The following is a 24,365-nucleotide window of genomic DNA, read 5'->3' as shown; positions in this document are numbered from 1 at the left end:
GTGAGTCACTCCAGTGTCAACTAACACTACCACTTGCACTACTCCAGTCTATTCTGGTACCCTCATGACATTGAGAATTGGAGCATCAGCCATAGTATAATAAGCTATCATGGCTGAATCATTGCTAGGCTAGCCATCAACTGTGTGCTAGACTTCTTCCATGTGTAGAAGTGGGGCATCACCCTCAATGACCTCATCCTCATTGTCCTCCATCATTTGAAAGTTTCTAAGCTGTTTGCATTTACATCTCTTGACCCTCTTCTCATTGCAATTGAAGCAAAGCCCCTTTTTAATTTGTTCATCCCTCTCTTGATAAGGGATCATTTGGGTCCTAGTAAGCACAGTGTGTAACCCTTGGGCACTACCAAGCTTGGGAGCTGGGTCCTTAGACAAAGACATGTTGTTTTCCATAGCCCTTAGTGGCCTCTTAAAGGCGTTGAGGCGCTGGTTCTTCTCCTCTATGAGACAACTCTATCTTGATTTTTTTTTCAGCCCCCGAAGGAAGGCTACTACTAGTGTGTGTTGTGGCCAATCCCTGACTGTACTACTAATGTCCTCAAAATGGCCTTGGTAATCTTGGACTGATCCATCTTGGCGGATGATCATGAGTTCCACCTCGTAGTTGACCAAGCTCGTCTCTCCAAACCCCAAGTAAATCTCCTCTACAAGCTCCTCTTTCTCCATGAATGGCTGAAGGTGTGCTAGCTAGTGATACCACCGCATGGCTTGACCTTCAAAGTGTAGCATGCTCATAGTGATCCACTAATCTCTAGGGATGTGTTGACACTCAAAGTAATGCTCAACCTTGAAGTACTAATCATTGTCATGTTTGTCATTAAATCGTAGAAAATCAAGTTTGACGCATGCTATAGTCGGCTTGAGTGGATCCCTAAATGGGTTAGCATCTGCTCTACCATAACGTGGCTGTCTATGGTGTGCTGCCCATCGGAAGTCGTCCTCCTTGTTGTCAGATAGCTCCAGCCGGTGTCATGTTCTCTCTCCGAAGCCCAGCATTCCACGAAATCGCCCCCGCCTCTCCTTACATAGGGGTCTTCTTGATCATGGTGCCCCCCAACAAGTGACAGTGTGTGTGCTCGAACTGCGCCTGCCCTATACCTGCCGGCATTATCCTCATGGCATGCTGCCTTGGTTCGGTGGTCTGAACCGAAACCCTCGATGTTTCCCTTGGTTGCATCACACTCATCCAACCTCTAGGCAACCCCCAGCATCGTGGACTCCATCTCATGGAGCCTTGTCCTCTACTTAGCTTGGTCTCTCTTGCAGCTCACCATAACCTCATCCAAATTAGCCATGAGGGTGTCGAACTAGCCCCCCATGGCTGCTGTCTCATAACGCACTTGGTGAACCTCACTGAGATCTTGTTGAGTGCAGCCACCTCCTCTACCACTTTAGCCAATGCTACAGGATCATACATTTGTGATGTGCCTATCTCTTCCTCGATAGGGGACATAATTTTGAGCTCTTTTCCCTTACCCATAATAGGTTGGACCCCTACACTCAGAACCGGGCAGTAATCTGGGCTTACTGGTACTCAGTCAAAGCTATACAAAACAAGTGCCAAGACGACGAGCAGACTATCACACCAACTGACCACAATAGATATATAGCTACTGTAAAAATTTGAGTCAGAATGGACCCTGGAAGCCTTGCAACCCTCAGAAAACTGGTCCAAACTGCTGCACTATGACTGACTAACTCATGGATCCCTCAACACCTTGGCACAGTCGTCTGCCTTGCGCTGGACTGCAGGTGTTGTGCTAACCTATTGCTGCCAATGGCTATCAACAACAAAGTTAGATGTACTGCTCCTGGGTAATGGCTAATGATGGCTCTTATACCACTATATTGAAGTGACTGTTCTTAGGACCCTGCCGCTAGCCTCCGCCTGATGTGTCTCAGCGAGACACAACCTAACATCTTTACAATGTAATCTCCTCGCCAGACGGGACCCTAGTGCAAATAACCTATGAGTGAGTCACGTACATGTGGACCCAAATGCCCCTACAGATACAAGTATTTCCCAAGGGTAAAGTAACATGCCTTACAAAAGCATTTGGTACAGTAGTCAAGACACTTACAACTCGCTCAAGCTGCTGCTAGTAGGCTCATACATACATCAAATCACTCATAACATCCATGCCTATAATCAAGCACAAACCACACCTTGAAACCCTAGGTTAGGCCATTTCAGGGTAAGCAACTCAAGGTTGTGTCCTATGCACCATGTGCTTTGGAGGAGTCCTTCGACAATTGCACGACTGATGGCCAAGTAAACAAAAACACCTGGCCCTGGTCTATAAGGTGCTACAGAAGATTTATCGAGTCGGAGCACGCCCGATGTCTCCTCTCTGCAGCAACCGTGAAAATAATTACGACCTCCCAAGGTCCGTCACACTGCGTCCAAAGGTGAGAATCAGTTGGGTTGTCTGTCCCTTGGCAGCCACAATCACGAGGGAGGAATGTAGAGGGACTTCACCGAGATGTAGTCAGGCCCAATTCAAGTGAAATTGGGGATGCCTAGTTTTGGAGAGGAGCAATGTTCTCGCCAAACGTTGTGAATGGATGCCCGAGGGCCAGGAGGAGGTTGCAGGAGGAGGTTGTCTCGCTGGTTGGAGGTGACTTCTAGTGGTTGGCCAAAGTCCGAGCGTCGGCTGAGGACTGGTTGAGTGCTGGCTGAAAAGTGACTGGCACTTTAGGAACTGTCAGCATTGCAAAGATGTCAAAGCCTTCAGCAAGAGCAAGACACATGAGGTGATGAGGCGAGATTTGCAAGACACACTGGCGGGACTCATCGCCCTGTCCTTGATTCAGTGGCACAGGACTCGATGAGATTCGTGAGCAAGACATGACGAACAAGGATGACACTGTGGCTCAGTATTCGTTGACACACACGAATTCGTCTTGGACACTGCATTCCAAGACACGTTGACAGCCGACTCATCAGTGACCGAAGAACCCGGTGGAATATTCCACCAAATTATTGTGTTTGCCTGAAAATTTGCTTTCATTTTGGCAAACATTGAAAATACTCTAATGATCTTCAAGGAGCGATTACTTCTTAGTTTTTTATCAGATTTTGACGTATGACCACTCATTTTGCATGGAATTCTGTCAGCTATTGCTCAGATGCTCATCAACACAAATTGGATAGGGGATTGCTTAAGCATGGCACTGGAATCACTCAAACTCTGCTGCAAACGAAGAACCAAATGTTCAATTATAGTTTGATTGATTTCAGCTCTTAATTTGAAAATTCTAGTTGTGGATTGACTCACCAATCAAGAATCAATTGTTCGGGATTGATCCATGGTTTAACAATAGATTGTGATCCTCAGAATGAGGCCAGAGATCGCCAGATTTCTCTACTACTCTTGCCAGACTCGAGCTCGGGGATAGATTTGATCTTATCTCTATGTAGGCTGCATGGAATCACTTGAGTCTAGGCTCGTTGGATTTGTATGGAAGTCAAGAGTCCTCTGGTGGTGTCCAATCTTGAATGTGTCCACAGGATTCATTGAAATTGTGCCAATAATAAGAAAAGATCTGGCAGTCATTGTATGGTGTCTAGCGATGAATTTGGGGAATGGTTCTCCTTCGATCAATCAGGAAAAGATCGTAATCTCTTACCCGAACATCATCGTGTAATTTGGGGTCATTCCACACTAAATTGGCATGAATCCGTCGGCGGCTTGGGGCTTGGAGCCGTCGAAAAGGTGGAGGGCCAGAATCCAAGGCAGGACATGCAAGGAATTTGGTGTCGCAGTGTACAAGCTCGATCACTTGAAGAAGAACCATGTCTTGCTAGAAATGCGAGCAGGGAGGCTTTGCAAAAAGGGCACACCAAATATCCACATCGAAAGCACAATTGTCAAGAAACTCAGTCGAAAATTGATTTTCATTCTCACACGGAGGTGATCTTCGGTGGAACGAGAAGCATCTTGATGGTAATGGTGGCTACCTTTTACAGAGTATATTCAAAGTGTCCTAAGGAAGAAAATATGTGCAGGTTTTATACTCATGCAAAACTACGTCGACCGGTTCAACCGGTCAGGGCCGACTCAAACTAACTCAACCAAGTTGCTCACCCGTAGTGGTCAAGTCCACGACTCAACCGGTTCAGTGAGTTAATAACCCGCAACTTGGGCAAAAGCACCCCATCTCAGGATGCTGCATAACTGATTCTCTTGTGACGTCTGAGTCTCTCAGGTGGCCAAATGCACACTCCTTGAGTGTTGTCCATAGTCGACCTCACTGACCCTTTGTTCGCACTGTCCAGAGGTTGTCGGAGTAGGACTCGATGGGTTGTGCCTCTGCGAAGCTAATGGAGGCCTTGCCTGATTGCCTCTGCTGGAGCTTTACCGATTGTCCATCAGCAAGGACCACGACCTCTAACCGACATGCATTTGGAATGGCACGATAACACCTGTGGCCTCTCAACTAAGTTAGTCAGAGGGCCCTCTTTCGCTCGACATGCTGCTGACCATGCAATCAAGCGTGCCTGGGCACCTCTCGGCTACGGCGGCATCCTGTGGAAGCCTTGCACTCTGGATGACGCCAGGCTTGACCAGATGCCTCTTGGCTACGACTACCTAGCACCCCAGCCATGTTTGTCCAAATTGAAGGGCCTAGGGCCTCGAATGATTTTTCCTTGACAGAACCCGCAGGCATGTGCTCCCAAGTGCAGTGCTCACAGCCTTGGTGGTCGTGCATTGTGCCTTCGTTGCTCTGCCTTGGCCGAAAGCTTGCTCACAAAGACCAACAGTCTTCAGTGGTAGCTACTGTGAAAAGGGCCGATCGTCCTGGCTGAACCCCTTTGTTGCTCATTGTCGAACAGGGCTAGGAGACTAGCTGGCCTCCCGAACCCTATATTGGCCTGCCACGTCTCATACCCTGCTCGGCCTTGTTGTGCCATCTCCCTAGCGCCCTCGGTAGTCCTAGGCAAGGTCACATCACCTGGCCTGGCCTGGCCCGGCCTGGTATGGCCTTGGCCGGCATGGCGCGGCAGAGTATGCCCAGGCCAGCCAGCACAGGCCAGAATAGGCCTGTGGCAGGCCAGCCTAGCCTCTCTATGCCTGGCAGTGGGCCAGACCTAGGCTAGGCAAGCTGCCCCTTGGCGTGGTCAATCCCCCCAGTCAATATATTTTTGGACAGATTTGACTCTCTTAGTGTTTTTAAGCTATTTTAAGCTAATAATGACTAATTAATGGCTAATTTCATTTTAGTAAAAAACCACAATGCCCTTGAGTCTTCTTTCTCTATAAATACCTCTTCACTTCTCTCATTTAAGAGGGAGAAATCCATCATCGTTTCAAGCATTTGAATGCTCCCTCTCCTGTTCTATTTTTTTTCCTTTTTTCTATTTTTTTGTTCAATTTTTTTTGGAGGAGCTTGTGATGGACTCTTGAAGAGCATCTCCAACCCGTTTAAGCGATCATCAAGAAGTTCTTTTTACCTGGAAGAGCAAAGGAGCTCCCTCTACATCTAAGGAGCTACGGATTCTCCTTGAAACTTTGGAGAGCATGACCAAGAGAAACATTTTCCTCAAGATCATTTTCTCTTTCATTTTGACGTATCTTTTCATCATTTTAACTAGATTTTTCATTTCTTTTAACTCATTTATCTCTTTTAAACTTGTTTTTCTCTCACTTTAACTTTTCTCTCTTTCATTTTTACTTCTTTTTCTCTCATTCATTAATCTCTCATTTTCATTTCAATGTTTATTTCTTTCATTCTTAACTTTTTTCTATCATTTTAACTTATATTTCTCTCATTTTAATTTTTCATCTTCATTTCTTTTTCTTATTTTATTCTTCTTCTCATTTCACTCTCATTTAATTCTTTGACTTTCAAATATCTATCTTTTTCTCTCCCTTTTTTTATCCTTTTTTATCTCTATGTATTTTCATTTTTAACTTTCTTTCTTTTAATTTTTCTCTAGCTATTCTTGCTCTCACATTATATGTCTATCTTTTCATTTTTCTATCTAATTCTCTATTTTGATGGCTTGATTGTATGTAGATTTGTATTACAATGTGAGGATTTGAGGTGGATCATTTTTTTATTTTTGTCATTTTTAGGTTGGGACATGTCCACCAAGGAAACATGCAAACAATGCTTGATGTACATTTTAATTTGCTTTGAGCATGTCATTTTCTCTTTTCAAATTGCAAATCTATTTTTCATATTTTTTCTTAATCATTCTTCTAGCCTTTTATTGACCCACCTATATTTTTAATACACATTTGACTAACTCGCTAGATGAAATCTTACCACTATCAATTTGTATCAAAATTTTCCTTTTCATTACTCCATAGATATATGTTATGATAGGAATAGTTTCTTTTTTATTATGCATATAAAATTTATGTAATCAGGCATACACAATCACTTAGGGAATTAAGAACACTCACAAGCACATATCTAAGAAGCTTAAGTAAGATAAGATCAAGCCATAATGAGGTAATAATCGAATTAAGGCAAAATCTTCAAATTCACTAATGATTCCAGGGAAACACCGTACAAATTATAATTTTCTTCTTATTTCAAATATCAAATATTTACACTTTTCAATATATTATTTTGATATTTGCAATATTTCAAAATCTCTCTCTTTGGCCCTATGATGAACAAGTTATTTTGATATCTTATTTTCAAACAAAACTTGAAAGACTTGTTTTTGTAAAACATGTCAAGTTGAAGCCATGTTTTGCAAAAAAAAAAAATTACAAGTATGTTCCCAATCATATTTCTTCGTATAAGTTGAAAACTTTGATTTTCAAAACTATCTTTAAATATAAGATATATGTTATGATAGGAATGGTTTATTTTTTATTATACATATAAAATTTATGTAATCACGCATACACAATCACTTAGGGAATTAAGAACAGTCACAAGCACATCTCTAAGAAGCTTAAGTAAGATAAGATCAAGCCATAATGAGGTGATAATCGAATTAAGGCAAAATCTTCAAATTCACTAATGATTCAAGGGAAACACCCTACAAATTATAATTTTCTTCCCATTTCAAATATCAAATATTTACACTTTTCAATATATTATTTTGATATTTGCAATATTTCAAAATCTTTCTCTTTGGCCCTACGAGGAACAAGTTATTTTGATATCTTATTTTCAAACAAAACTTGAAAAACTTGTTTTTGTAAAACATGTCAAGTTGAAGCCATGTTTTGCAAAAATAAAATAAAAAATTACAAGTATGTTCCCAATCATATTTCTTCGTATAAGTTGAAAACTTTGATTTTCAAAACTATCTTTAAATATAAGTTATCTTCTAGTTGATTTTAGTGATAATATTTGAAGAACTCAAATGATCTCACAAGTATCTTTTAAGCAATTTGTTTTTTATGTTATTTGGCTATTACAACAATTCAATCTCAAGTTTTTAAAGTTTTTAATTATTAAGGGTTTGTTAACCAACCCTTAAAACCATATTTTTAGACGTTAGAGCACCACCATAACTTTTTCAAAACCAAATTATATTTTAATCATTTCAAAATTTGTTTCAGTTTATTAAAAAAAAAGACCTGAGGGCACCACCATAACTTTTTCAAAATCAGACCCTATTTTAATCATTTCAAAATTTGTTTCAATATATTTTTTAAAAAAATTATTTTGACTTAGCACATATGCATATAAGATTTAGGATAACATTTCAAATATCGGAACGTACAAAGAAAAAAGTTAGTTATTGGTTGAGTTACCCCCAACAAAGGCGTTGGGAATGGCCAGACCTTGTACCGATGGGCGAGTCCATTTCTCTTTCATTTCAAAGTAAAACCTAATTTTTCTGAAGTACTCCAAAGACCAAAATAAATTTCGGGGATGCAAATAGACGACTTTAAAAAAATAATAATAATAAATATTATGCTACTAAAACAATGAAGCCGCAGGTTTGTAAAGCAAGGTTGCTTGCATCTTCATTCTGGATGTTGGATGCCTCTCTCACCCACAATCGCATCGCCATGCCCTTTTGATGGTTGAATTAGTTATATGCACCATACTTGTGCATGAATTTTCATGTGTCAATACGGTTAATGACTAAAATACCTTTAGTTCACAGTGAAAAAAGAACTTTTTGCAAAGACAAAAATAGAAATGAAAAAAAAAGTAAAAAGTCTATAGAGGACATTTTTTACACAATTACCAAAATGTCCTTTCCTACTTTACTGCGTACCATGCGCACGGCACACGCAACTTTCTCTCCCTGATGACGACCTTCCAATTAGATGTTCATATGTGATCCAACACTCTTCAAACTATTACAGAAAGGGCCAACGCTTCCCCTTCAGTTTCAACCACTCAGCATATCCACTCGATTTTTCTCCTTGGCCCGGATCACTCTCCCTGGGAAAGGTTGCTCGAATCTGAATTACCATGGCCTACCCCTTTATCTCCAAAACTCTTGTGGGAAGAAAACCTTAAGGGATGGACAGACTGATATGTCGTCATCAAGGTCCATCCCGTTGTTGAAACGGTTATGACTTCAAAAATCAAAACATACTGAAAGAACTTGAGCAAAAGAAGTGACTTAGAGCAAAACTATTGCCAAACATTGTTGGACCGCTGGACCTTGTAGGTATATAATTTGTTGGTTGAGCAAGAGAAATATTTCATCCTAACACCCAACAAAATAGCCGAAACATCCACCCTTCCCCCTATCCACCCAAAGGTATCTGCGATGCCTGAACATGATGTCTGCACTATGCTTCAACTTGTATATCAGTGCTCCCTTTTTGGAGGTACAACACCTAGACATATGATTTCAATTTAATTATTATAAATGCTTGTCAATTTTTGTCCGTGTAGCTCAATTCAAATTATGTTTAATCGTTATATTTTGTTAAGAAAATTGGTATCCAGCCTATGCTTATCAGAAAATCAATTACAAGGCATTAATGAATACCTTTTTATTAACTTCATACTTACTATTTCACAAATCATCATTTTACTTTTAAAATAAGCTTTTAAGCAAAATATTTAGCAGCGCGTCCTAATTACCTCAAGCATTTCAAAATGATCCAAGAAGATCTAACCATTAAGTACCAAACAAGTCAAGTCAAGTTTTTTTAAGATACTCAACCAAACCAACTATTTGAAAATGATGTCAACAATCCAAAAAGCCATTTCATAAAATTGCCCAAAAAGACGAAACTCAATTATCCATTTTCTCAAAACCACAAAGTCAAATTATCAACCTTTTCAAAATGGTCATAAGGATCAATTACCAAACTTTCTCAGGTAAACTAATGATCCAATCACATTCACAACCAACGATGCTAGACAATATTAATCAAAATAATAAATATTGTGTATTTTTATTAAACGATTATTAAAATTAAATGATATTTTTAATGAAAAAAAGTAGGAAGAACCTACACCAAATCTAAATACCAGATTCTCTGTGGACCAAAATTTTCAATTTGTACATTTTAATCATTAAAGTCCCTTGTTTCAAGTCATTTTGTAATCGTTCTTTATTTATTTTTAGTTATTTTCCGATAATTTCCAATCATATTCCAACTGTTTCCTAACAATTTTCCAAATATTTGCCTATCACTAGCTACCTATTGTCCAACCATTTTTCAATCATTTTTGCTATGATAATTTCAAATTGAACACTGTAAGTCACGTCTAATGACTACTCCACTTAACCTGAAATCTAGAGTTCAATCTTTTTGGACTTTGGATTCCTGGCCTTGATCTATCCATTATCCAGTCAAAAACTATAACCCATCTTTTATTGTAAATTCAGATCCGAATCATTTCCCATCAGGGTCCTTGATCTAAATCATCTTAAGATGTGGACCTGGATCCTATCGAGTCCCAAGTCCTCTTCTATCTAGAACTAAGGTCCATCTTTATAAAATGATCGATAGGCCACAAAAACAAGGTTTACCTTCAAATTTTATTGAAGGGATTATTTCAAATTTATTTCAAACTAATCCCGGAGTATAATAAAAAATGCTAACATATATAAATTTCATATGAAAAATATAATAATATTTTTTTTCTATATATTTTCAGGCCGAGTCATGGTCCGACTACCTGCCTCACAAATTACAAAAGAAAGAAACTAGTTACACCGGGCTTTCTTCATATTTCAATTGAAGACTTCACTTTTTTTTTTGTGATTAAGAGAGAGAACAAAATTTTCTTTGCCAAACAAGCATGTGTATATCAAACCACTATTATATAATCTTATTATAAGAAGAGATCGTTCTCCATCAATCCACTCGTCTTCATTTTTCAAGAATTAGAATGGACCTTTCTAAGTAAGTTTGAATTTCTGATCTATCCAGAATATAGTTTCTAGGACTGCACACGAGCCAAGTTGAGCTCGAAGTGGACAAGCTCAAGCTTCACTCGACTCAGATAACTCGAGCTTGAACTCAAGTTGAACTTGATAGAACAAGTTTGAGCTTGACTCAACACTACAACATTGAGCTCGAACTTGAATTGTGTAACTCTATTTAACTCGTTTATGTTAAGCAAGTCTTGTTTTTGTAACTCATTAACTCATTTAATTCGATTAACTTGAGCTAGTCGAGTTTAAATGAATCAAGTTCTTACAATTCAAACTAGATTGGTTTAACATTTCGAGCATACACTTGAACTCGATCTCGACTCGTTTATAAATTAGTCGAGTCGAGACGAGCAAGTTCAAGTCGAGCTCAAGCTGACCCGACTCGTTGTGCAGCCTTAATCCATGGTTTCTTGTTAGGGGCCATGACATAGGACCTGCTCCACTGCTCACCAGTCTCATTGTTCTTCGAAAAGTTTATGTGGTCTTGAGTTAAGGACGTCAAATGGTTCAGAATTCGGATCAGATATACTCTTAACCATTTCCTCTTTGACTATTCACATATTTGAATTGGAATTCAGGTTCAAAAATGAATAAAGAAAAGTCATATCTGAATTCGGATCTGAAATCTAATTTTAAAATGTGACTCCAATTTTTATGTTCATATCCGAATCTAAATTTTGAATCGAATTTTGCCAATTTTTAAAATGTAAGAGCTTTAGATATATAATGTTTGTATAAAAGTAAACTGATCCACATCTATACCAAATCTAATTGGATATTTATGTATATCCGAATTCAAATCCTTTTGGATGTCATTTCTTAAATCTGAGTCCAATCCGATTTAATTGGACATTAAATTTTTTATTTTTTCAGATCTGTTTGGTGTTCTAATCAAATCTGTTAACCCTACTCATGGTACAAGGAAGCACTTTAATTAAGCCAAATATGAAAAACAGCCGGACATGGTTTTGGCGTAGTAATGATCATTTTATTGAAGACAAAAAAAAACCTAAAATACAATGACCACTTTAGTTGGGAGGACACTTACAATAATAACACGAATGAATACAAAACGTTATGCACACTTCTTTGCTGGTCTGTGCCCTCCCTTTATTACAAAATAATACATTCATAAATTCAAGAAGCCATGAACCACGTTTTTAACCTTTAACCAACCTACACTCCAAGAAGCCGAGAATTGGATGCATTCTCTAAATGGAGATACTGTTGGGGATCCCTTTTCCAGTCAATCCTCCAACCCCGGATAAATCAGATGTGTTTGGGTATAAGAGGGTGTAGGGAACCCGTACCGGTCCGTTCCGGTTCTTCCACTTATCCGATTCACCATTCATCTGCATTATCCGGTTCTCAATATGCACGAGTCGGTCCCCAAACCGGTGGAAGGCGGCCAGCGCCTCCTCCTCACCGCTCCACTCCTTGTCAATGTTCTGGCCAAGGTAGACCTCGTCCGACGGATGCCTGGACAAGATCTCAATCAGTGAGATCCCTAGCAGAGTTTGCATCTGGGCAGTGATGGTCTTCAAGAAGACCGACTCGGGGTCCTTTTCCAACTCGGCATATTCCTTCGTCCCGGGCTCGGGCATGAACCGCCGACTCAATGTTGGTCGGTTTGGAAGGTACCCGGCATAAGGGTATTGGCCAAAGTTGACCGCAGCGTGGAGAGCCGACGCCACCCAGATGATGGTGGTCAATGACTCGACGAGCTCATGTAGGTTTTGCATCTTGGGCCACCAGGGTTCGTGCTTTTTGTCACCATGTCCAACGTATCGGACCTCATGCCACCATGCCTGGAGTTCTGTATCGGACTGGATGGCATGGTCTGATTTGTAGTAGATGGAACAGTAGTCATGGACCCAGTCCCGGATTGCAAACCATATTTCCAGGCCATCCACTGCATATGGGTAGTCCTCGATCAATAGGCGGAGACCATGAGGCTTACTTGAATCTTGCACGGCGATTCCCCTGCACAAACAAGAGAACATGAGAAAGTATTATACTCACATCTTTTAGTGCTCATTTGGCAAGAAATGTTGTTTTTAACTGTTTTATGAATCTGAATCTGTTCTGATTTAAGAAGTGTGTCATGACTTGTTCTTAATTGTCAAATAACCTCTTGTGGCTACATCCAATTGTCAAATAATCTCTAACTGCATCTAGTTCCATTCTCTTTCTCTTATTCATACCTTTTGAGAAGATCAGCAGGGAGGCCTTGCTCTGTGAAGTTCCAGCTCTTGTAAACCACAGCAGACATCTCCATGGCATATCTTGCTGGGAAGACGGTCTTTTCGAGTACGCCGCCGGCATTGATGAGGATCTGTCTCGCAAGCGCGTTGATGTTCATGGTGTCCCGGAAATGAGGCTGCAGTAGCTTGTAGATCGGGTGTATCGCACTCAATTGCCTATTGGTTGCAATCACAAATGGCTCCATCGTTGCATGTGTGTTCAGCCTGCATTTTATTTTAGCTGTCTCATTAGCTCGTAGTTTCCATTAATCCATGCATAACTCTGCAAGTAAGCATGTGCCCATTCATGTGACATTTGCTTGAAGGCACAGATGTGTGTGCATGTGGCCATGCATGCATGCTGGCAGGTTGGAGAAACAATCAAAACATGCAAAAACATTCAAGGACGAAGTAAGGCAATTACCAGTGACTTATCAACTGATGGTAGCCAGAATCATCCACAGCAGCATATGCTTTTGCAAGTTGCCATATAGAGCCTTGAACCCCCTCATCTGCTGGAGTATAGACCTTCCTGACTGCACCATGGTCTTGACCTTCATGGTTTGGCAAGCAGAGCTCAATAGCCAAGGGTGTCAACGTGCCATCATTCTTGAGGAAGAGCAGCGTCCTCGAAGCATAGATCTTGTTGCCTGTGGTGTTGATTCGGTTAACATAAGGCATGATCGCCTCGTAGTGATCCAGGATGAAGAGCCTGTGCTTCTTCAAGGCCTAATGAAACAAAAACATAATGAAACTGCGTTAGCCTAGTCCCTGTGTTTTCTCATGAAGAATGAAGTGATTAACTATGTTGAGAAGTCTTGTGCATGGTAATAAAGTATAGATGTTCTTCTCCATATGCAGCAAAAAGAGGCAGCAAAAATTTATCAAGAGGCTAAGCATAAATTCCATTAGCATAAGGTCATATTGGGCCATGATGAATGTGGTGGCTAAGTAGTTCATGAACTGTTAAGCTTAATGAAGTGGAATCTAAAGTTTCTGTAATACCTCATGAACTGTCGAGCCTTGCAGGAACTTCTCTATGTGTTCTGCTGTTATCGTGCTCTTTTGCGGGCCATAAATTGCTGGATCAAGCTTGCTTGTTGGAGGGAATTCCTGGATGAACAAAATCAAAACCAAAATGAATTTGTTTCCAAATCCACAAAAACACCAATAAAAGTTGGTAAAAAAGAAAAATATTGAATCTTTTATAGGCCACAGTTAGTATATCTCTATGACAGAAGTCTTGTGTGGAAAATCCTGTTTTTTGCTGCTCTTTAGTTCATTATTAATTTAAGAGATACTGAAGGAGATCTCACGTATCCTAGACTAGAAATGCCATTGAAACAGCGTGAAAATATAAGTAATACATAAATTCTCATTGACTGGACACTGATTACTTGGTAGCAAGAGCACTATATGAGTATGTCATGAATATATTTCAAAGATTGGGTAGATTGATGGATCAGTAGAACACGCGTTCTACAAATCTAAGTATCATGGAACACTGTGTAACTTTTGCCATACGACCACTTAAAAGACTCTAGGATTGAACACAAATCATTTACCTCAAGGCGACGAATGACAACGGGATTAACACCAGCAAGCATCTCTCTTGCGAACTCTTCATCTGTCCTCCATGCGCTCTTGTCATCTAAATGTCCAACAATGTAGTGAGATTATGAGAAAACATGAAATTCAAAGGGAGGAACATCCACAAATTAAACCTAGCATGTTGAGTTTAATTTTCGTACGTTGAATCACTTGAGGCATGGGGAACTTGAGGAGCTGTTCCCCGTCACTGCGAACCAGCTCCTTGATCATCTCCAACGGAATCATGTCCTTAACTTTTTGAAGAGCAGGGGAATCTGGCAGCTTGATGCCTCCTTCGTAAAGATTGAGCACATCTTGGAACGTGTCGAACTCGTCCGGGGTCTTGTCAAAAAGGGTTTTCAATTCAGGGACCAGGAACTGCACTATGGATTTCAAAGCATATGCAAGAAAATCGGACATTTTCAGGTGCCCAAATCGCTCGTCTCGTGGAACGTAAATGTCGAGGCTGGTCAACACGGACAATCTGCTCTCTGTTTTTGGATCTGTTATAGAAATTAAAAGATGTTAACAGCTTAATTCTTCTAGCAAACCATTTCTCACACAATTTGGCATATATCTCCTTCCGTGCTGCATGGATGATAGACAAGTGTTGTATAGAATGATGCAACCAATATATATATATATATATATATATATATATATATATATATATATATATATATATATATATATATATATATAGAGAGAGAGAGAGAGAGAGAGAGAGAGACATGGCATGCTTTTTTAAAACCCAATGTTGTGAAAGAAGCTCGTTCGTTAAATAGAATAGTTTATAATTGTTTTATAAATGTACTACACTTTTGAATGTGTTTGATGAATTTGTTTCAATCTTTATTTTTTTGTTCATAAAATAGTTACATATTTTGATCAATTTGCTAAACAAATTCTACAGAAATAAAAGGTTGAGTAGGAGTTTCAACTTTCTACTTTTAGGAGGAATGTTTCTCCTCTACTCACCTAAAAAACCAATGTCGCAAACCTTAAACCCATTTGAGAAAAAGTTTAATTTTGAATTAAGATTTTTCTAGAGTACAAGAATGCACAAGACATTTGAAAAACTTTGGAAATGCGGGAAATATGATTACTAAAAAAATGTTCACATAAGCTAAAGGAATAGTAATTTGCTTGATGGATTGTAATGGCCATGTCAGTGGCAACATTTCAAATGGACCACGTTAGTGGTAAATAGGAAGCGACGTAATAATGAAATTCATAAACTCGGTAGTGCTGGCTGCAGCTTTTGCGGGAAACTGAACGTGGCCGTTCTGGACATCCCAAAGGATCAAGGAAAGGTACGTACCAGACTGGGTGGGCGGGCGGCCGGTTCTTCCTCTCCGCGGGTAGGGATACTCCACAGACCCACCAAGAACGGGTCGGGCTTTGTCCTCCCCCTTGTCCGGGTCGCCGAGGTCATTATAGAACGCGTAGTCGTAGACCCGGTCCCATTCCTGAAGCTTGCCCCTTCCATCTCCTCTCAGGTGCATCAGTTCCGTCTCCCTCAACGTCTTCAATGGCGCTGGTGTCTCGCTTGGAAGATAGCTCTGCAATCATCACCACAATGAGATTGAAGACTCAAACTTAACAGTCACACTGTATGAACTGTTAGATCTTAAGGGGCGTCACTATATAAACCAACAATTTTTTTAAAATACAAATATGAAAATAAAAACTTTTTGTGGGGTTAGTGTAGGCAACTGCCCACATATAACTTATGCGTAGCTCCACCACTGATACAAACCAACTCTTGTTTGCTTAGGGCATGACATTATCCACCATTTTATGGTGAAGGACTGGCAGTCCCGTCATTAATCTAGCTAGGGTGGAAGCAATGTATTAGCTGACCTATAATAAGTTAACACTTGCGTTGAAGCAGCTTTAGACTTTCGGAGGTAAGGACAACAAGAGGAGACATCTTCTCTCTTTTAAGTCTTGCCGCCATAAATTATTAGAAAGTTTTGTTCCAAAATGCTTCTCTCAGTAACTACATTATGGGTCGTTCGCCCGTTTGCTTGGCGTTAAAGCAAACGGAGCCGATGTGACTGGCTCTCCTGGGGACGCTCAAGTTGGGACCCAAAGGGAGATGGCATCTTCCAAGATAAGGGCTTGATGAAAACCTTGGCTCTTTTATGAGCGGTAGAATGCTAGTAGAATGGTAAAAATGAAATGCTCCTTTGTCAAAAAGCTACCAGCAGGTGAAGCAGTGGTAGAAACACATGGAAGCTGGTGTGTGGTCAACTGCCCACACCAGTGTCTACATCAATTATTTATATGTATGTTAAAACCTCATCTATTTTACTTGTTGAAATGTCGACTGCCTCTTAAGAAGTTGCAAATTAAAGTATTACTATCCCTCATTCAAATATTTTTTGTTTGGCCACTAAGTTGAAATTGTCGTGCTAGGGCGTGTACAGTCGGATTGAGATTTAAACTCAGGTTTCAAATACACATTCAGGTCCAGGATATATATACTGATGACAAATAATTCCATACCTGGTTGGCGAAGAACACGCGGTCGTACTTGTATTTGTCGGCAGGATAGACCCAGGAGTAGCAGGCGAAGTGAACCTTCCCTTTGCCGGGCACGTTCTGGAGCGTCACCGTCTTGAGATAAAACTCGCTCTTATGAAGGTTCCTGATGATGACTGCTCCGGGCACGCCAAACTCCTCGTCCAAGTAAAACTCCACGTTGAAGGTGGTATCGCCGACGGCAACTGCTGCCGGAAGCTTCGGCCAATCCTCCAAGAACGCCGGCTCTCCGACTCTCGGCCGCGTTTCGTTCTCTGCAAACATGTCACGACCGATCACCTTAAGCACTTAACGTCCATGTTAGCATATAATTAGCCACTTATGGGGTGTTCAGTATGAGAAAGAGATTGTTCGAAAATGACTGGTTGTCTCCCGATCCCGATCAGTAAGAGAGACAAGAGGCGCCCTGAGAGGCGTAGCTCAAACGGCCGAACCTAGAGCATATAATGTAAAAGGTAAAACCTGTGGAAGTTAAAATATATGTAAATCTCATTACTAGACACAGATCTAAAGCCTAAAGGCAAGGGAAAGGTGAGGGCTCGACTCCCAGACAAAAGTGGGTCCTGCCAAGGGATGCGTTTTCTCCAACCAGTCATTGCAAATCGGGACACCAAACGACTTCCCGGTCAATGGAACAATGGTCGTCGCACCAAACCGTCAAATTAAGTTTCATTGGACAATAGAAAAGTTTCATCCTTCCGGGAAACAACAATCAAGCTTCATGAACACGTTGTTCTTCCTTCGTAAAATACAAACAATATGATTGGTTGGTGGAGCACTAATTTCAATGCCTTCAATTCTTTTAAGAGCACTTATACGTACAAACAATAGTATAAAAACAAACATATTTAGTGAGGCTGCCCCCATGTGGCTCCTATTCATGGGATATGATAATCGAGATGTGATAGTAACTTATAAATATAAAATAATTCCTATATTATATTAATATGTACACAAATATTGAATGCACGTATTTCATAAAGTAATTTATGCATTAAACAAGGTTACATGCATTGAAATTTTTATTCCGTAGGGCCACGATCATACACTTGCCCCCATATCTATTACTATACGTACCATTGCGAGACAATAATTAAGTAATATGAAATTTCTTGACAGCCCATGAGCATTCTTTTTTACACATGATAAAAACTGAAGCACTATCGTTTCGGAAGTTTTTAAAAATTCAAGTGAGTGCCTAATTTTGAAGCGCTAGTTGTCTAAATTTGAGCATGCCATTTCAAAAAATCCAAGAATGTCTACGAAATTTTTCAAAAACTAAAGTTTGTCTTTAATAATTTTGAAAGCTGACACATGTTTTTCTGTCAATATTAAAAATTTTACTTAATGAATATCATAGTATGGATGACTTATAACTTAGAGTAGCCCCACAATCATCATTGTATTGTTGAATTAGTTCATAGAAAAACCATTAAATGTACAGTTGAAGGCCAAAAACGTGAGCTGCCACTATGACAACAAAAATAATAATGCACCTCTATTACGTTCATTTACGAACATTTGTGCCGATTCACCAACTACCCAAAAAAAAAAAGACAAAAAAACATGAAATAAATGATGCGTATTAATGTCTTGTAGTGTGTCTCAAAAACCTGCCTATATTTTGAACATTTAAAAAGAAACATGCGTGGGTTTGTAATATATTGAAAAGGGCACGAACATGGATAGGTAACATAGCAAACACCTCTAAGCCAATGGCGGAGTTAGAATTAAATTTTAAATTTTAAGAAGCACTCATTGTAAATAAGGAAAAATTTAAGGCGGAATCGAATCAATATAAAAATAAGGTAATTTTTGTAGGCTGGCTTGGGCAAGTACACACATCAGCCATACTTGGCTCTGCCACTGTTTTAAGCTAATAAACCCATGTATCTAGTTGAGAATTAATTTTTTAACCAGCGGTGAAACTTTAATTTCTATAAAAACATCTGTGTTCCTATAGATAACAAAAACCTTAGGGGGTAAAAGGATATATGGTCCCTTATCCAGAATCGGGGTTTGAATTTTGGCCGGTATCAGCACACGGGTTGGGGTCCAGGTTACGGTGAGACCCACGCCAGGTCGGTGCAACCTTGTTCTTTTGAGGCCCAAGTTCTCGGCATGCAGAATCCAAAGGGAAACAACACATGATGGCCTGAATTTTTTTTGGAACACATCGGTTAGATTATTAAACAGCCTACTAGAAATATACAACTTTATCAGCCCTCTACTTGCATTCTTACTTGGTCATATATAACGTAACTCTAAGTCGGATACTTTTAAATTATTGAACAGCCTGCTAGAAATATACTACTTTATCTGACCCCTAGTTGCATTCTTACTTGGTCAATATATATATATAGAACGTAACTCTAAGTCGGATACTTGTTAAATTACTAAACAGCCTGCCCTCTAGTTGCACTCTTGCTTGGTCAATATATATAACGCAACTCTAAGTCGGACAACAAGTTAGAACTTAAATATAGAGTGGCCTACACGAGGACACCTATAAACCAGACTAATTTAAATATTTATGAAGAAGAATCTGCCCGTTAGTTGAGATTTATTTCTGAACTTCATTAATACTCATGCCAAAAATGATCCACTCGGCAGTTGGGCAGATCTTCCAATGGGCCTACACGAGGACACTTTTCCTGTTTTCCCTTCCCCAAAGACGGCCCTTCTTTCCACAAACTTTGAAGCATTAAATTGAGCGAACAGGACAATACAACACATGAGGTTCCTTTTTAAAAGCTTATTTAGAGACCAACATTCTTGTCCGTTCACTATAAGCTTTTCTCAATCCATGAGATTCCTCTCATCTTCTCTGCTTAAACTTGTTAAATAATAGATTTTTCATGTTCAAGTGCAGTGTTACCAACACAGTGATCCTCTCACTTCATATTTATCGACGTACTTTTCTTTAGATTATTTTTTGGACGAACAAAGGAGACCCACTAGAGAGCCGAAACTTCTATCCAATACTATTGATGAATTAATAGCTCTAAAAGGCCAGTTTCTTGTAATTAAATTACATAAACATCTTCAATTTTATTTTTTTTTAAATAAAGGAAACAAGATTCTGCAAAAGGCTTTTCCAAGGAACACATGCATCTACTTTGCTAGCTGTCCGTCAAACAAAAGCTACGAAGAGTGGTTAAAATAAGTAGCAAAAGCCTTAAGCACACACACAAAAAAAAAGGTGAAGGATGAATTTGGAAATAAAAATAGGCCAGGATTAAAATATTTTGCAATTACTTATAAGCAAATAATACATGTAAGAAGATGGAAAGGTAATTTGCACATTTTTTTCCAACTTTTAGGTTTCCTTGCATTAAAATTCAAACAAAAGGCCCCTGTTAGGTCCTACAATTTTAATTCAATTTTATCTAAGGAGGTTCATTATATGCTGTATAAAAGCAAGAACTTGATCAGCACGATGAAAAGAAAAAACCCTTTTCTAAGGATAAAATTGGAGAGGTGGACCCAAATAAGTCGAATAATCAGACTGCTTCAGGACTAAGTGAAGAGCGTGACACCCGTCAATTAAAGTGTCTTGCATCCTCGTTTACAAAATAAAACCTAGAAATGGACCACGGGAATAAAATACTGTTGGGCATTGAAAGAGAAGTTGAGATTTCATTTAAAGAGCCAATGGTTGAAACAAACTTGTACCTAATTTCCTAATTTTCAAAATCACGCTTTCGAAAGGTTATAAATAGCCAAGCGAACACCACCATTTAAGGCAATCCTTCCTACTAAACTTCGAAACAACTAAACTCAACACATCATTCGTTCGGTCACCAAGGCAGAAAAGCACGTTCCTACCAGAACGAGTAAAATTAAATATCGCTAAAAATGACCGAGTTGAACCGTAGGCGCCTGAAGGAGATTTGTTAACAGAAAGTCTGACATCATATCAGGCTCTATTTGGAAAATAAGGTAAAAGCGCTTAGTCCAGGGCCGAATGAAATTAAATCAACCTAAAAAGAGTAAAGAGAGTTATCCTTCTCGTTAGGACCGGAACCTTCCGCTTGTATTCAAAGTTTTCTTCATTCCCAAGGAAATTGAGTTCTCTTTCTTTTTGGTGGATGCCAAAAGTGTCCAGTTCGATTTTCATGAGTGTCATTTTTGAATTTTTTTATTTTGTAAAGAAATAAGTTCTTTTGTTTTTTTTTTTTGTCTTTATTGTAGATGTTTAAGGTGTTTAAAAATTACAAAGTGTGTCATGGAGTTGTTAAAGGGCAGAGGAGGTGATAGGTTCCATTCCTATGAGCACTACCTATGGCCTTATCTATCTAAAGTCTGGTACCTTCCCCTTCTTATTCTCTCTCTCTCTCTCTCTCCTGAATGCCATGGAGGAAAACATGGAACAAAATTCCAAAATTCCAATGATGAGAAGACAAGCAGAAATAACTTTTCTAAAGTGGGCATCAGGCTGGTCTGTGAAATGCATTGTGTATACTGCAAAGTGGAGAAACAGAGGGAGAGAAGAAAAGTGGGGTAGCTGCCATGAACGGCAAATGAAGAAACGAGCATTTATGGCTGCCTATTGCACTTCATATAATTCACATGCACCAGCATCCATGTCTGCCATTCATGCACGGCGCCCTCTCTCTCTCTCTGTAAAAAAACGGACTAAAAATTTGAAATCCAAGAGAACATAAAATAGTTTGTCTCGAGGAAAACACCAACTGCAGACGACCGGTGTCATGTGTTCTTTGTTTTTTTTTTTCTCTCTCTCTCTCTGGAAAATCGGTCCTCCATGTACCATTTACGTAAATGTAAATCAGGTAGACAAGCAGAGCGCAGAAGTGAAAGCAAAGGCCAACAGAATTTAAGACGGAGAAGGAAAAGCGTGAACACTAAAAGCAAAAGAACAACGAAAACGATCCAGACGCGACGCAGAAGGCCAGAAAAAAGTGAAATGGAAGAAATGCTCCAAGAAAGGGAATGGAGAAAAGATGAGGCAGAGAAGTAAAGGGATTTTGGAGAAGGAAGAAGAAGGGGAGGGACGTGCTCACCGGGGTCGGCCTGGACGGCGCTGACGAGCTGGAGGGAGACGCGGTGGCCCAGCAGTTCCTTGAACCCGTCGAGAAACGACGCGTTGAAGTCGTTGAAGTCGAGCACGTTCTTCATCTGCAGCACCACCACTGCCTCCACCCTGATATTCCCCATCTTCGTCTCCTTCTTCTTCTTACTCTTGTTCCCTCCGCAGCACACCGCCTGCAATCCGGCGCCGAGAAACGAAAGGCAGGACGTCTTTTCCGGCTCCGGTGTCGTCCCTATGTGGTTGGTTATGGATGCAGTGTTGCCTTGCTCTTGCTGTTTGCTGTACCCCATTTCCCCGAGTCGAGATCCTTTAAATACAGCAGCGGAAAGCTGATCAGAGACTGCTTCCCTTGATCTGCCGCGTCGTCACCACAAGAGAAGACAACTTCAACTCCTTCTTGGAAAAGTATCCCTTTCTCTGTCTCTCGATCACTTTCTTGGAATTCAGGCCTTCGATGGTCAAGGTGATGCTGCGCTCCCTCTCTCTCTTTCTCAGAGTTCAGATTATAATTGGTCAAGGTAGTAGCCCTCTGTCTCTCTCTCTCTCTCTCTCTCCGATCTCTCTTTCTCCGAGTTCAGTGGTCAAGTTGGTACTGCGGACGAAGTTGCTCCCTTTGGATTCCACTTAGATGAGTTTCTCTGACTGTGTTGCTGGAGGACTATTCCTTGCTCGAAGACTATTCCAATATGGATTTGCGTGCATCGGGGTGTGTACTCAACAAATATACATTTAAAAAATAAAAAATAAAAAAGATTGCGAAATTTTAGATATCTTTAATAAGAAAGAGTATGTTTTGTATTCTTTTCAAGCTTTTAAATTTTTTATCATTTTTATTTTTCTAAAACCCTTCATGTTTTATTTTATTAGGTGTATTTTGGTCATTACTTACCCCCAATCTCAGTTTGAGACTATTCTGGCTATTCATATTTCCTTTTTTGGCTTAAATTAGCTTAAATTAAGAAAAAAAAATGCCACCCTTACTTTTCCACCTTTAACATGTATAAAAAGGTAATTTTTCTACAGTATTTTCTCCCGTTATATTGCCTGTTTTTTTAAGTTTACTTTCGGTTTCTTGATTTTTTTTGCATCCTTCGCTTTTTAGATACATCCATTCATAAACCGTTAAATTGTGACTCACCGTGTTCCATTATACACAACAACAGCAAAGACAATCCTACCCACGATTTGAAGGTGATTTTAAATATGAAAGAGTGATATTAACAGACATGACAGTCGCAATTCTACTTTTTTATGGTATAAAAGAATAGTATCCACATACATAAATCGAACCAAGCAATGGGACGTACCATATAGACATCCACCCACCTAATGACCAACTATGTACCTTCATTGAGACCAAACTAAACTATATACACAAAAATTTATATATATATATATATAAGCGTTTTTCATAAAACTGATGGCATAGATGAAACATTTATGTCAAAATAATTAACAATCAACAAAAAGTTGAATATGCTTTTCCAAGAACAATTTAAAATTGATAGACCACATTTTTCAGCTGATATATATATATATATATATATATATATATATATATATATATATATATATATATATATATATATATATATATATATATATATATAAAAGCGTTTTTCATAAAACTGATGGCATAGATGAAACATTTATGTCAAAATAATTAACAATCCACAAAAAGTTGAATATGCTTTTCCAAGAACAATTTAAAATTGATAGACCACATTTTTCAGCTGATATATATAAAATCATAGTTACACATGATAAGAATTGTTTTCATAACTTTGTTTACATGTTTCTAGTGCGAAAATCTCTTTTTCCGTCGTTAGAATTTTTTTTTTTGGAAGAAACGTATCAATAAAATAAGAAAACCTTACTATTTGTGTACGAAATGGTAAACTAATTTCCCCCCCCCCCCCCCCCTAACTAACTAACCAGCTAAGTTTAAGCTCAAAAGTTAGGCAATAATAGTAGGCAGTCTATGCTGAAGCTAAGGTGTAAAAACAAGAGGGCGGCGTCAGAAAATTGGAAAAAGGTTGAACATGAAAAGGAAATATGACGAGGACTACTTTGAAATATCTCTTATTAAAACAAATATAAATTCATCCTTCTCCTATCTAACATTTACTGTAAAAGAATTATCAAAACCTGCTCAACATGTAGCCCACTTAGCAATCTAACATTTCCGATTAGAAGGAGGATTAATGCCACAGCAAATCCGACGTTTTTTCCTTTCCCCTTGCTCCTAAGATGCAGATTCCAAACTAACATTCTCTCTCTCTCTCTCATATTTGAGGTTTTTCTTGCTTGAGAAGTTTCTTAAACTCGTTGACAGACACTTCTCAAGCAAGGTTTAGGAAACTTCTCAAGCAAGAAAATCCTCAAATGTGAGAGAGAGAGCTGATAAGGACTTCATTAAACGGAGCCACATTCAAGAATGCTGGACGCAGGAAAAAGAAGAGAGTGAGAGTCATGCAATTGCTTGTAGGTCCGCTTACTGTGGTAGCTTCAATAAATTCGTTGTGTAGAATTAATGGGTGAGACAAAATGTCGCAAATGTTGTTCAGCGAGGCAAGATTTTTAG

At 39.3% G+C, this 24,365-nt stretch overlaps 1 protein-coding gene across 1 annotated transcript; it reads right to left on the bottom strand.

Annotated features, from left to right (window-relative positions):
- Positions 1–11,322: 11,322 nt before the first annotated feature.
- LOC116262776 (probable linoleate 9S-lipoxygenase 5) lies at positions 11,323–22,372 on the bottom strand. Its single transcript, XM_031642272.2, has 9 exons — positions 21,753–22,372; positions 16,693–16,982; positions 15,503–15,743; positions 14,343–14,684; positions 14,157–14,242; positions 13,597–13,704; positions 13,016–13,320; positions 12,553–12,816; positions 11,323–12,331 (listed from the first exon to the last, which is right to left on the bottom strand). The coding sequence occupies exons 1-9, from the start codon at positions 22,069–22,071 to the stop codon at positions 11,560–11,562; spliced, it is 2,727 nt and encodes a 908-aa protein (XP_031498132.1). The 5' UTR covers positions 22,072–22,372; the 3' UTR covers positions 11,323–11,559.
- Between the last annotated feature and the right edge of the window lie 1,993 nt (positions 22,373–24,365).

This window comes from Nymphaea colorata, chromosome 1 (assembly GCF_008831285.2).
Source record: "Nymphaea colorata isolate Beijing-Zhang1983 chromosome 1, ASM883128v2, whole genome shotgun sequence".
NCBI classification, from domain to species: domain Eukaryota; kingdom Viridiplantae; phylum Streptophyta; class Magnoliopsida; order Nymphaeales; family Nymphaeaceae; genus Nymphaea; species Nymphaea colorata.
The sequence above is the reverse complement of the archived record's forward strand: the minus strand, read 5'-3'. Positions and strand labels throughout refer to the sequence as shown.